The sequence below is a fragment of the Pogona vitticeps genome, chromosome 1, assembly GCF_051106095.1.
Source record: "Pogona vitticeps strain Pit_001003342236 chromosome 1, PviZW2.1, whole genome shotgun sequence".
NCBI classification, from domain to species: domain Eukaryota; kingdom Metazoa; phylum Chordata; class Lepidosauria; order Squamata; family Agamidae; genus Pogona; species Pogona vitticeps.
Genome location: NC_135783.1, coordinates 18,878,151 through 18,893,013, shown reverse-complemented (window position 1 = coordinate 18,893,013; position 14,863 = coordinate 18,878,151). Strand labels below are relative to the sequence as shown.

At 46.0% G+C, this 14,863-nt stretch overlaps 1 protein-coding gene across 2 annotated transcripts in view; it reads right to left on the bottom strand.

Annotated features, from left to right (window-relative positions):
• Positions 1-14,863, bottom strand: part of LOC110087023 (two pore channel protein 1) — a 38,689-nt gene that overhangs the window by 2,180 nt on the left and 21,646 nt on the right. For both annotated transcript variants that reach the window (XM_072988683.2, XM_078382879.1), the window contains exons 12-17: positions 14,565-14,629; positions 11,873-11,960; positions 10,680-10,749; positions 9,894-10,113; positions 8,115-8,205; positions 892-1,005 (exon numbers count right to left, since the gene is read on the bottom strand). In XM_072988683.2, the coding sequence (XP_072844784.2) occupies positions 892-1,005; positions 8,115-8,205; positions 9,894-10,113; positions 10,680-10,749; positions 11,873-11,960; positions 14,565-14,629 (648 nt within the window). The remainder of the gene's footprint in view (positions 1-891; positions 1,006-8,114; positions 8,206-9,893; positions 10,114-10,679; positions 10,750-11,872; positions 11,961-14,564; positions 14,630-14,863) is intronic.

Below are 14,863 nucleotides of genomic sequence, written 5' to 3'. Positions count from 1 at the left end.
CTTGGCCTTATTAACCTTTGTACCTCTTGGTTGGTCACTTTCTCCATTCAAAAACCTCTTACCCTCCTGCAATAAATTCACATTTCAAAAGGGATGTTCGCAAGTCTTTGGGTCCGGGTTCCAGTCTTTGGTACCAAGTCTAGAGGCCCGAGCCCCTATTAAAAACAAGTTTTCCCCAGAAAAAAAAAAGGGAGAGGGTGGGTGGGTTCTGAGTTGTGAGTTGAGTTACCAGTGTGATTTAAGTCCAACTTGAGTGTCTTGTGATTCGAATCTGCATCCCTATGGGAACCTCGCAAGACGAATGAATTTTTTTTCAGCTTGCGAGGCATCGGTCTTGAAAAAAGAATTGTCTTGCAAAGCACAGCCATAGAAGAAGCGATCTTGCGAGGCACCATAGCGATCGCAAAAACCATTCGTCGTGCAGGTTTTTTGTTCCGCGAGGTGTTAGTCTTGCGAGGCACGACTGTAATTTCTCCATCACTTGCTTAAAGGGAAACTAGGATGTTTCTTTGGCTAGCTGATGCTGAGATTTCACTCATATTTCTTGCTTGGTTCTCCTGGGCCATACCAGGCCACTTCATCAAGTGTTAGGAAGTTAACATGTGCGAGACAGCATCTGTACCCAGTACCCTGTGATAAATTTGCTTTTTAAAAATGCACACAAACCTATCCGCATGTTAGTACAGAGGGCCAAGTTCAGCTCCCAGCTTCCCGTACAATTTGTGTGGGTCAAATTAAGAGTTTGCTTCTCTTCCTGGGTTGCAAATAGGAACATCAAAAGATATGAATCTCATTGTCCCGACCTTGCATAATTTGGTGGGCCATATCTGGGAGTTTGCAGCTTTGTGTCCATACATGGGATGAAAAAAAAGAGCAAACAGGCTTACTTACTCTTGGATCCCTACACCAAGTTCTTGAATTTTTTTCTCAATGGCGGTCTCTACTTCACTCTTCTCGAGAGAATACTCCACAAAGAAAGCTTCCAGAATGAATGCTATAAAGATGCTAAAAAAATAAAGCACACCACCAGAGTTTGCACATGACATTGCTCATTTCACACACTTTCTCCTTTTCTTATCTATTTAAATAGCAACTGGTATGAAAGTATGCAGTTATACATCATAAAGAATTTCTGGCACACACAACTACCCTTATAATATATTAAACTGTCCCTATGAAGACTTGGACAACTTCTTGATCTACGAACAGGCTGGACACAGTGTGGTCCTCGGAGTGATCTTCATCTGATGCCGCCATCAGTCCTAATTAATATAGCAAAAGATCAGGAATGTTGCAACATGTGGTCCATCTAGAAAGTGGCACATTGCTCATCCGGATCTAGAACAAAAGGAACTGCACATTTATACTACACCTTAATCCCTGTGGTTGGTGTATTAAAAATTAACAGGGCATTCTTTCAAATAGATTGAGCTATGATTTCAGCATAAATAAGAATATATGGTACTTTACAGTACGGGTGAAGTCCTGCTGGATAGGTTCTGCCTCTACAACAGGAATGATGCCATCAGCAGCAGCAGACTCCCAATGATTAAATACTTTTCACATTCAAGGTACATGCAACTTTGTCTCATTGCATGTGAGCCATGCACACTCCAAAATAAAAAAAGTAAGTCTTTAATCACTGATGTTATTTAACCAATGATGGCAGAGCAGATGGAGCAGTGCAACAGGATTTTGGCCCATATCAGTTTATTTGTCTGACTAATGCTTTTAACAACAACAGAACTATCATGCAAGCTATAATTCTTGGGGATATCGTTTTTGTTTGTTTGTTAGGGAGATATCAACTCTTGGAATCCCTTAGCCAGCATACCCAATAACTGTGGTGGCTGGGAGATTGGAAGGCTGTAAAAACTGTTTCTTCTTCGTGGACTCTGTGAAATCACACTAATGGGTTAATCTGCGCTTGCGCAGAAGGCCTCGGAACATTCTAGAGCTTAAAGTAACACTTTTGGCTCCGCCCCCCCAGGACCTCATGGTCCGCCCGCCCTAACAGCCATTCAGTTCCATTTTTTCCGCTGCTGCAGTTAGGTCTCCTAGCTAGAGCTCCGTGAAATATTGGAAAGATTTGGAAGATTCCTGAGATTTGGCTCCGCTTTTCTTGCTTCAAGGGAAGTACTTACTTCGTTTTATTATCAGGGGAGTTTTTGGACTGTGTCTGAGGGCTTCCCTCGCTCCCCTACCCCTTTTTCCCCCCCTTATTTCTTGGACTGTTTTTCCCCGCCTTTTTCTCTTTTATGGCCTCCAAGGCACCCTCTTCACCTAAAGTCACTTTTAAAAGCTGTGCCGCCTGTTCTAAAAAGATCCCTTCTACAGACGGCCATCGTTATTGTTTATTTTGTCTTGGGGAGTCCCATATCCCCCAGACTTGTCGCCATTGTGAACGTTTTACCCGGCAAGGCCTGAGACTTAGAGAGCAACGTCTTCGGGCAGCGCTCTGGGAAAAATCCCTCACCGCACCTGCTATGGCGGCGTCCTCTGCGCCTGCAGATTCAGCTCCTGCACCTGGCCCTAAAACTAGGGCTAATGGCAAGCCTGCTACGTCTGCCCAGAAAGTTTCTAAAAAATCCAAGCCTCCTAAGAGTCAGGCCACGGCCGCTATTCCTCCCCCGCCGTCTCCTGCGGCCACTCCTCAGCTCCAACCGTCGCCCTCCCTGCCTGCTCTTACTCCGCAATCTCCTATTCAGATTCACTCCCAGGCGTCGTTGGCAGCTTCTTCTCCACCATCCTTGCCACCGCCGACCGATACGCCGGATATACCCTTCTTCCCATCCCCTAGGAAGAAGAGAGCCAAGACGAAGCATTTGGAAACAGCCTCTGGAGATTCCCGGTCTCCGAGCCCCTCGGGACCGAAGGTCTCCCCCCATGGGGCTCGACATTCTCGCCCCAAGAAGCCTAAGCGGCAGGAGGCTATGGAGGACAAAACCGCTCCGCTCAAACTTTCCAAGAGCTATTTGAGAAAATGGCGGAAGCAGATGCAAAAGCTCTATGACCCGCGGCTTCTTTACAGCCTCGCTACGCGGAGTTCTTCATCAGACTCCTCATCCTCCTCGTCGGTCTCCTCCGCTTCTTCGGTACCGTCGGTACCGTCGGCCCGCGATACCGACAGGGGCAGACGACGACACGCCCACTCGGTACCGTCCCTTTACGATATCGGAGCGAAAGGGTCTAGATCGGTACCGGAAGGACCTTCCTCCCTACGGAAGACAGAGCAACGGACCATACCGACCGGTATACCACGTCGCACCACCACCGATACCGGAGTCGGTACCGCGCCACTCGGTACCGACGCGGCACCACCTAAACCGAAGCGGCATCGCGACTCGGTACCGCCGAAACCGCGCAAGAAGAAACGGCGCCACGTTTCCTCTGACTCGGACTCTTTTCAATTGGATCTCCTCGATACCGATACCGATCCCGATACCGGGCACGGTACAGGACACGGTACCGGACACGGTACCGATACCGGACCGAGGGGCAAGAAGCGCTCTAAACGAAGAGACAAGTCGATACCGGCCCCCGTTTTTCCCATGCCGGAACTCTCACTCCCCCCGTCCCTCCCTTCTGATCATCCCGAGGACTCCTCCTCCGAATGCTCATTTTCGGATACTTCGGCTCCTAATGATAACACTCCGGACTCTGCCATCATTGATAAGAACCCGGTTTCTCCTGCGGCCGATTTTCCTAGCTATTCTCAACTAATACATAGAATAGCCTCCGCTTTGGAACTCCCTGTCGAACGTCCGCCGGAAACGGTCCCCGATAAGGTATACGGCGATATCGATGAGGATCAGAACTTACCCATGCGCCTAGCATTCATCCCTTCGCTATTGCGAACCCTAAAGCAACCTTGGGACAAACCTTGTTCTACCCCTCAAATGTCCAGACGGGTTGAGAACCTATACCGGATTCAGGGATCTGAACTGGACTTCCTTGTGAAACATCCCGCTCCCAATTCCCTTATTGTGGACGTCGCCCAGTCTAAGTTTCGGCCTGCATCAGCCGCATCTCCCAATAACAAGGATGGGAGGAAAATGGACATATTTGGTCGGCGTTCATATGCCTTCTCATCTCTAATCGTGAGAGCTGCTAACTATGTCGCCGCTATGGCGGCTTACCACCAACATTTATGGGACTTGGCTTTACCATCCTTACAAGCTGCACCTGATGAGCTGCAACCGAGAGGTCTCTCTCTTCATCAGGAGGCATCACAACTCATTCGTCAGGAACGGGTCACGGTTCGTCATATCTTGGATGCTGCATCCCGTAATCTAATGACGGGTATTGCCATGAGGCGGCAGGCGTGGCTTAAGTCTGCAGCCATTCCTGAAGACTCCAAGGCCCGTATCCTTGACCTTCCCTTTGACGGCTCGGGCCTTTTTGATCCCAAGACGGATGAGATCCTGAAGGGTCTCCATGAAGCTAAAAAGGCTGCCAGATCCTATGCTGCTCAACCGTTCTACAAACAACGCTACCCATGGAAGCGTCCATCTTTCTCCCCGGCTATGCAGCCAGGGAAATCCTATCCCTACAAGCAGAGGTATTCTCCTTCTTCCGGCTACACCACTAGACATGACCAACGACACAAGACACGTGCCACCTTTAAAAAGGTCGACCGCAAGAATAAACAGGGCCTTTGACTGCTCTACAGCCATTTCCTCTCCTTCCTACGCCACCCGCTTGTCTCCTTTCCTCTCCAGTTGGCTTACCATCACTTCAGACAAGTGGGTTCTTTCTATCATCGCTCGCGGTTACGCGATAGAATTTTTGGAGACGCCTCCCCCCCGTCTAGTTTTTACCCCCCCATCCGACCCTCTAAAGCAAGAAGTAACCACCCTGTTACGAAAGCATGCAATAACCAGGGTGTTTCCAAATCCTGCCAATCCTGGTTTTTTCTCCAGATATTTTCTGGTGACAAAGCGGGACGACTCTTTCCGTCCTATCTTGGACCTCAGGCGTCTCAACAAATTCATTGCCTATCGCCGTTTCCGGATGGTGACCTTGGAGAGGATTCTGCCCCTCTTGCGACAGGGCGACTGGTTCGTCGTCATAGACCTCAGCGACGCCTATTTCCACATAAATATCAGGCACGACCATCGTCGCTTCCTGCGTTTTTCGCGGGGGTCAAGATGTTACGAATTCTCCGCTCTGCCTTTTGGACTTTCCACCGCGCCCAGAGTCTTTACGAAGTGTATGGCCCCGGTGGCGGCTTTCCTGAGAACAAGGGGCATAGCCGTCTTTCCATACATCGACGACTGGCTACTGGTTGCACACTCCAGGCTTCAGGCGGAGCGGCACACCCTTACCGTGCTCCACCTCCTCGAGACTCTCGGACTGCAGGTAAACTACAAGAAGTCTGTCCTTGTTCCCTCGCCTGTTGCCTCCTACATAGGCGCCACTCTCGATGCTCGCACCGGCCGAGCATTTCTACCTTTAGAAAGGGCGCGGAAGATGGCTGTTCTCATCGAGAAATTCCGCCCTCTCCATCATGTCACCGCTCACACTGCTCAGAGGCTACTGGGCCTTATGGCCTCCACCACTTCGGTCATCCCTCATGCGAGACTGAAGCTTCGTTCGCTGCAAGTGTGGCTCCTGTCACTCTTCAATCCCCTCTGGGACTTCCCCAAAAAGAGACTCTTGGTGTCCAAGGAGTTGTCGGAGCAGCTGAAGTGGTGGCTCAACCCGGCCAATCTGTTTATGGGACGCCCTTTTGCTCCCATTGCCCTACAGACTCGCATCACGACGGATGCCAGCGACATCGGCTGGGGTGCCCATTGTTGCGGCCTGCAAGTCCACGACCGATGGTCTCCAAAGGAGCTTGCTCTCCACATCAACAATCGGGAACTTCTCGCCATCTTCAAGGCCTGCCGGGCGTTTCTGCCCATCATCAGGGGCACAGCCCTTCAGGTTGTTTCGGACAACACGACGGCTGTCGCGTATGTCAACAAGCAGGGCGGTACCCACTCTTTCTCCCTCCTGTATCTTGCCGTCCAGCTATGGGAGTGGTGTCTCCAACATCATGTCTTCCCATCTGCTGTATACATTTCTACTCACGACAACATACTTGCGGATCGGCTCAGCAGGACTGCTGTTACCATGCACGAATGGGTACTGGACCATGCGGTGTTCCTAACACTCTGCGAGCGATGGGGAACTCCCGTGGTGGATGCCTTCGCCACTCACCTCAACACCAAATGCCCCATCTTCTTCTCCAGGGGCGGTCACGGCCCGAATTCGCACGGCGATGCTCTGATGGTGGCGTGGAGCAACCACTTTCTCTACATGTTTCCACCATTTCCTCTCCTACTGAGAACACTGGTGAAAGTTTGCGACGACAATGCGAATGCCATTCTGATTGCTCCGTTTTGGCCGCGCCAACCATGGTTCGCGAGGCTCATCTCGAGGGCGACGGAGTACGTCAGGCTACCTTACCTCCCGCATCTGCTGACCCAGAACGAAGGGACAACTTACCACCCGGACGTGCAGTCACTCCACCTCACCGCCTGGAGGATAGTCCCACGGTAGCTCACGTCCTCTCTCATTGTCGTAAACCGTCCACTGACACCCTGTACGGGACCAAGTGGAAGGCCTTCCTGAAGTTCACCGCTTCTCATCAACTGCCCGCGTCGCCCACTACGCTCCATGCTGTCTTACAGTTTCTGGCTTACCTTTTCCAGATGAACCTGTCTCATTCCACCCTGAAGGTGTACCTTTCCGCCATCATAGCCCATCAACCACCAGAGACGGACGGTGCTCTGTTATTCCGACACACAAAGATCAAACGTTTTCTTCGAGGGGTTGTACGCCTTCGTCCACCTACAATTAATCCTATTCCTCAGTGGTCCCTCCATACTGTCTTGAACTGTCTCTCAAAACCACCATTTGAGCCGCTTGCCACGGTTTCGGAACGCCTCCTTACCCTTAAAGTGGTCTTCTTGGTAGCTATTACGTCAGCCAGAAGGGCCTCTGAGTTGGCTGCCCTGCGGACCGACCCACCTTTCTTGCAATTCTTCCGAGACAAGGTGGTTTTGTACCCTGACGTGTCCTTTCTGCCCAAAGTCACCACGGATTTTCATGTCAAGCAGCCTATAGTCCTGCCAACCTTTTTTCCCCAACCTTCTTCTCCGGTTGAGAAATCTCTCCATCTACTCGACGTTCGTCGGGCGTTAGCCTTCTACGTTCAAAGGACTTCTTCGTTCCGTCTCTCCAAGCGCCTGTTTGTCTCTTACCAGCAACCCCATAGGGGTCGGGAAGTGTCTCCGCAAACTGTATCCAGATGGATAGTTCAAGTCATCCGTCTGGCCTATGAACTGGCTAAGAAGCCTCTACCGGCCTCTGTTCGCGCCCATTCTACCAGGGCTGTTGCGGCCTCCACAGCCTTCCTCCGTGGAGTCCCACTACAGGACGTTTGTAAAGCCGCCACGTGGTCCACGCCTTCCACGTTTGCATCCCACTATAGACTCGACCTGCGAGCCAAGGAAGATGCGAGGTTTGGCCGGGCTGTCCTGTCGGCTGTGCTACCGTGACGTTTCCCTCCTCCTTCCAGAGGTAAGCTTGCTAGTCACCCATTAGTGTGATTTCACAGAGTCCACGAAGAAGAAAAAGAGGTTACTTACCTGTAACTTTGGTTCTTCGAGTGGTACTCTGTGAATTCACACGGCCCGCCCGTCCTCCCCACTTTCCGTCACGACTGTCTCGCCTTTAGAGCAGCAGCGGAATTTGGGGAACTGAATGGCTGTTAGGGCGGGCGGACCATGAGGTCCTGGGGGGGCGGAGCCAAAAGTGTTACTTTAAGCTCTAGAATGTTCCGAGGCCTTCTGCGCAAGCGCAGATTAACCCATTAGTGTGAATTCACAGAGTACCACTCGAAGAACCAAAGTTACAGGTAAGTAACCTCTTTTTTCCAAGCTCTGCAAGCAATCTATCAAATTCTAGATGACTATAATCCCCTACAGATGATTATTTCAAGAGATGGAAATTGTTACCTTCCCTGCAAGTGGAAACATAAACTGTTTGGGAGCATCAAAAAACAAAAGACAGGAGTCCCACCCTGCACCAGTCAGGGAACAGCAATGGCACCGTATTAGACTTACTTAACAATCATGATAACGACGACAATGTGAAAGGTGATGAAGTACAGCTTTGCTGCCTGGTGAGTCACATGGGCAAATCCACTGGCAAGGAGTCAGAATGTTAAGGACTACAAAAGATGCAATTGTGTTTTGCACATTGAACCGCTAAACCTATTCATTAAGGTCTCGCTCATTCCAAAACCTTGCTTATGCCTATCCATTGAAATAAATCACCTAACAAACTAGATAGTCACAGGATGGGATATTCCCTGATTATGTTGGATCTAAAAGGCCTGATGGGAATGTGCAACAATGCTTCTCATTAGCCCCTTCTAACTCAGCTATCACAGCTCCCGATTTGTATGTGCATATATCAAAAGATCTAGGCCAGCGATTGCCAGTCTTGTTTAATCCCAGTGTTCTTGGACTGCAATTCCCAGAAGCCTTCACCACCAGCTGTGCTGGTCGGGGTTTCTGGACGCTGGAATCCAAGAACATCTGGACTACCCAAGGCTGGGAAATCACTGATGCGGATATATTGTTATAGATCTCTCTAGCTATCTATAGTGCTATGTAGTAGGTATGAATGCCAGCCTAAAATTGAAGAGACCTGGATTCAAATCCCTGCTCAGCCATGAAAACTCTCTGAGCATTGGCACTGGTAAACCCACTCTTTAATATCTTATATACTTTGCAAACCATATTAGGGCCACCGCAAGTCAGATGTGATTTGACCAGATGTAACAATAACTATATCTAGCTAGAGCAGTGGTTCCCAACCTTGGGTTTCCAGATGTTATTGGAACTGCAACTCCCAGAAAGCCTGGCCAGCACAACTAGTGGTGAAGGCTTTGGAGACTTTTAGTTCAAGAACATCTGGGTTACCCAAGGGTGGGAACCCCTGATCTAGAGAGTGCATATATTCCCTACTTTATACAACACACACAAAGAATGAGTCATATGTATGGTATAGAAGACAGATAAAGCTTGCGATGAAACCGCTCCGCCCTCCTTTGATGCTATCCAGGTAAGAATGAATTATTTTCAAGGGAAGGAGGGCTCGGCATACATATAGGCTGACACTGTTTCCAGCCAAGCTGATCTTTGTTCTTTCCGGCCAAGAGAAAGAAACATCTCATTTAGATAGCAAATTCCCACCTGTTCAAAGATGGCCATGGTGTAAACACAAAGTCAACACAGAAGAAATCCATGCAGAATCTGTGCAATGTACACCAGCCTTATATTTCCACCGGATACCGATACTGTAAATCAGTGTTGATCAGACTTAACGTTTCAACACCCATTTGATTATAATGTTATTTTCCCAATGATGTTTAGCACCGGTGGTTTGGAGACGATACAGAGATTTCTAGTATGTACAAAGATCCCTCATCCCACAGGGTGTCCTGAGAAAAACTACATTAGGTATGTGTGGTGGACAGTCCTAAAACTGAAACTTAGAAACTGTTGCTGATCAGTGAACTTCTTCAACTACCATTTGTTTTGGTCATCAGACCTTTTGCCCTGGAAGGAAGCAACTTTTACTTATTTTTATTTTTACCCCACCTTTCTCCTTTAAAAAAAGGACCCAAGACAGTTTACAGCATTTAAAGACCATATTTAAAAACAAAAAACAATCAGTATATAAAAGTATATTTTATGTTCTTGGGATACAGAATATGCGAGTGTGCAGTTTCATCAAAAGAGGCAGTCCAAGCCTTGACATTAATTTGGTTCCTTCACAAAGCAACATTTTCATTTTTTTTTCTTTTTACACACTGCTTGGCTCACAAAGGATATCATGCCACTGGTTGACCACCGTTAATTCCATAAGGACAATGAAAGATGAGGCAATGTCATTGAAGTTATTCTTGCAATATCTGGCTCGGGCAAAAGCAGTATCTTTCAAAGCAGGATTCCCGCAGTACAGGGCCTCCTTTGCAGTGGCGTTTCCAGTAAAGAACCGGACCTTCCCTTTAAAGATCTCCATCCCAACAATGGAAAACATGTAATACACCACCTAAACAGGAGGAAGCTAGGTGTCAGAGAGTGATACTCACATTATACAGCAGGACTACCATAGCTGTGGCGGATCAGTTCCAAGCCCCCCGTAGATGCTGAAAAATGTGGATAACAAGGAACACTATTTCAATGGTGAATGCCTTACACTGCATAGTCTCTGGCTCCCTTTAGTGGCCAGTTCTGGTAACTTCATATTTAGAAATATGTATTACTAGGATTTTTCTTTTAATAAGTGAATCAGATCCCACAGATATGGGGATCCTCCTGCACTTCTTTTCTTTCTGGAAACATTCATTGCTCGTCTGGCCACGAGGGTCCCCCCAACAGGCAGAACAAAACAAAAATATTTTGTCAACTCTAAACTTGCTAGCAGGTTCTACAGGCTCTTGAATAAGGGTGTTCGCCGTCACTTCTTGCCCCCCCTCCCCATTTTGTATAAATGATGCCAAGGCTTCAGCTGCGGGCCTTTTGAATGCACGCCTTGTGTTCTGAGGTCCCTTCCCAATCAACAAAAATGTAGGGAAGAAACGGAGAGGAATGACTAAAATGTAAAACATTGCTCACCAGAGCCAACCCACCAAAGGTTAGCATTGTCGGTATGATGTTTACTAGAGTGTTCATGATGACGCGAAACCTAGGAGGAAACAGTGCATAAGAACGCCATGGGAGAGATAGGTGGGCTTCAGAAGGAAATACCTAGCAAGCTGTTCAAAAACAAGACTGGGCACTTCCACTCACCATAGAAGAGAGATGATCAATGTGTGTCCCTCCACCAACCTCTATTTTTTAAATTAAACCTCGTGGTGCAGTGGTTAAACTGCAGTCCTGCAGCCAAAACTCTGCTCACAATCTGGGTTCAGTCTCAGGTAGCTGGCTCAAGGTTCACTCAGGCTTCCATCTTTCCAAGGTCGGTAAAATGAGTACCCAACTCAGGGAAGCGGCAATGCGTAGTCTGCATAATTAACTTGTAAACCACCCAGCGAGTGCTTTAAGCACTATGGGGCGATAGATAAACAGCACGCTTTGCATACTTTATTGCTGAAAAATCCCCAACTGCTATACTGTATTTTTAGGCTCCACTGCCATCCCTGCCAATGTTTAATTTGTTAAAAAAGAAAACTAATGGGCACCAAAGGAGTTTTTTCAGTTAAAAAACATCTTCCAAGGGTTATAACCTTTTTTTTGGTGGGTAGATGGGAAATGTGGAAGTAGGCAAAGCTTTCCAAAGGTCCAGGAATGGGTGTGTCTTCAAGATGTAATACCACATTGCTCTTGTTTCTTGCCCATTACATTATCACCATCTGATCCCCTCCCTTTATTCCTTCACATGCACAGCTATCCTCCCAAGGGAACACCCAAAATGAAAACAGGAAAATAGAACCCAATTGACAGACCAGCTTTCAACCCTATCGGGTTGGGTCTTTCATAAAGTTATGAATGGGTCATGATGACCCATTCAAGAAAGAGTCATCCCATATTATTTTGCACTGGAATAAAAATAGCTCAACAATGTACATTATGTCTGGAAAAGTCTATACCTGTGCTCCCCACAGCACCCCCAATATCATGAGGATGGTAGAACACAGAACTCAAGTCTGTGCTGGCAGATGTTGCCATCGTTCCTACTGTTAATATGTCCTGGCTTTTCATGACACCATGGGGTCACTTATACAATTCATACTAAACCTAACTCATCTCAATCGGTGTGCCCGTACAGCTGTTGTAGCACCATCAAAAAACAGCAAAAGTGCTTTTACCTTTGTATACTGTCGATAATTCTTATGAGCCTAAGAACACGCAGGATAAACACAATGTCCAGTATTTGTTGGCTGTTGTATACAGTCACTAAGGAGGAAAAAACAACCACCCTGGGATGCGTTAGTCATTTGGAATAGTTTCTGCCCATATCTAGCTAACCACTTCCCATGTTCCCAGTGCTTCAGCCTCATTAACAATGGGTATTTCCACAAAAAAACAACAAAAAACAACACTTTGATCAAGATCACTGCTTCTTTAAATGTATGCTGGGGTATTCCAAATATCAGTCTGTTGTTTCTCAAACACAACCACCCAAATGGTAATACAGGCACACGTGAAGGGAAGTGCTGAAAATGAAGGAAAGTTCAAGACCACAAATGGGCCTCTAAGCCAGTGGTCCCCAACCTTGGACCTCCAGATGTTCTTAGACTTCAGCTCCCAGAAATCCTGGCCAGCAGAGGTGATGGTGAAGGCTTCTGGGAGTTGTAGTCCAAGAACATCTGGAGGCCCAAGGTTGGGGACCGCTGCGTCTAGGGGACATAGAGATAGTCTATCAAGATTTCAAGAGCTGTATTCTTTAATCCCAAACTTTTTGGTGGTTTTTTGTAGCACTTAATTGAATCTTAAAAACTGCAGAGTTACGGTAATTTCAAACTAATTTGAAAGATAGCTTGAGCTAAGTTTAAACATGGACATTATGATGTCATAGATGATGTCACAAGCAGGACCACCAGGTTGAGAGTCTTGGCCAACTGAGAAACAGTTAATTGTCAGACCAAGCCTAAACACTGGCAAGATGTTATGACAGGTAAGGGAGTTATTCATTTGGAGCTACGTACTTCAACACAGTAAGATGAAGATATGCAATATACAACGTTGAAGGGAATAGTAAGTAAAATATATAATTTTGGAACAAGAGGGAAAAGAATGGGGAACAGAAGGTTTGAAATTAATTTGGGAAAATGATTTAAAGATATAAATTAAAATAGAGGATTGGATAAAAATGTGGAGGATGAGAGTTTTAAGATTAATGTCGACAAGAATAAAGGAAAAAAATTTCAAAATCTTTAAGATGGTAAAACTAAATAGAATAAATCCAGCATACCCCAAAGCATGTTGGAAATGTGATGAGAAAATTGGTACCTACTTTCATATGTGGTGGAAATGCAAACTGGTTAAGAAATTTTGGGAATTGATTTTTAAGGAAATGTGTGATATATTTGGTGAAGATATTGATTTTAATGCTAAAATTGCTCTATTGTCAATTTTTTATAATATATATTTGGATTATTACTCGAAGATTTATCACCAATTTTATGACAAGTGCTAGAATATTAATAGCTAGGTTTTGGAAAGATAAAAATATTAAATTAGAAGATTGGTATAATGAAGCATGGAACATTGCATTAAACAATAAATTGACTATTGAACTCAAAATAAAAAGAGGGGAAATAAGTTCTGACGATTTTTATGATATTTGGGGTAAATGTGTGGAATTTGTGTTAGTCAAAGGAAGGGGGAAGGCCTTTAAAGAATACTCTATACAGTTTGGGAAAGGTAGTTCGTAATAAAAATATTGTTAAATGGGGTCCCGTGGGAATGGGGTGCACGTTAGAATTTAGTCTGTAATAAGTGCTATTATTTGGAGTTTTTGTATTTTTGTTGTTGTATATGTTTTTTTTTGGTTTGTTTTGTCTTTTAAAAAAGTGAAAAAAAGAACTGCAGAGCTAGAAGGGACCGTATGGATCTTTGAGTCTAGTCCTTGCCAAGGAGACACAGTGGAGAATCAAATTCCCAATTTACCGCTCCACTGCTAGATCTCCAAATCAGTGAGATATCTAAAACTTTTTGTAGGATGGTATCTCTAGGCTTGACTTGATTTCCTTCCACTCTGCCACTCCCACAGGAAGCATTATGGTCTGTAGGACACAGATGGACCACCTCTGCTTTATTCCACTCATAAAGGGACAGTAGACGAGGGACTGTTTGTTGCCCAAGTAGAGGAAACATCTCATACCAAATCCTCAGCAGCTATACCCTCCACTACAATTTGTCTTCTCTGTCTGAACTTTGAGGCTATAGCTAAATACAAGTGGCTTAAGAGCTACAGGATTAGTTTGCTCGGGGTTTGTCTGAATGGCTCACTTTAGCACAACAAGTTTGAAAACCACTCTAACGGGCCAAATTATCCAATCATTATCAATTGAAACTATGAAGACAACCTTTTGTCTTTTACCCAGGATAGACATAATGCTTAATACTATCACACGGATGAGACACAGCAGCCATTTCGGCTCCTATGCTCTTCCTTCTTTCTGCTGCACAACCATAAGGAAGAATGCACAGACTCCAAGTGGTGAATAATCTGAATTTAGGGGAAAAAAACCCCAACCCACAACCAAACAAAAAAAAGAAACAAGCCAACTTCAAATCATTGTTTATCAACCTGGCATATTCAATAAATCATAGTTAAGATTATCAAAATTGGAATGGTAAACCACTTCTGAGCGCTCTACCTAGAAAACCCATGAGTTAGAATTAATTTAATAGGACATGATGATTAATACGGGTTGGCAAAAACCACACGTGGTGATTAACAGAAAGCAGAAGCAAATGTTCATTCTTGCACCTTCATGGTGGCATCAGAGGACAATGGAATGTGTACACACACATACACACACACCACCTTACCTGATTTAAGTGCAGTGTTGAGTACAGTTGCCACCAAAGCTGCAATAATGATCAAAGTATCAAACCTAGGAAAAATGATTAAAGATTTAATGAAAGGAGCATGACTACACTTTAAGTCACCTGCCTACTGTAAGGTGGTATGATAGGTCAGTCTCACAACATGGATGTCATAGTGTGAGGGTTGACTCCTTCCACAACCTAACTTCCAAGATGGACATTGCTGGTCATAAAACACTCCTTTCCTCAGAGGCAAACTGCTCAGGTTTAAAGAAAAATAAACTTGCCCTCGAGAAGTGAGT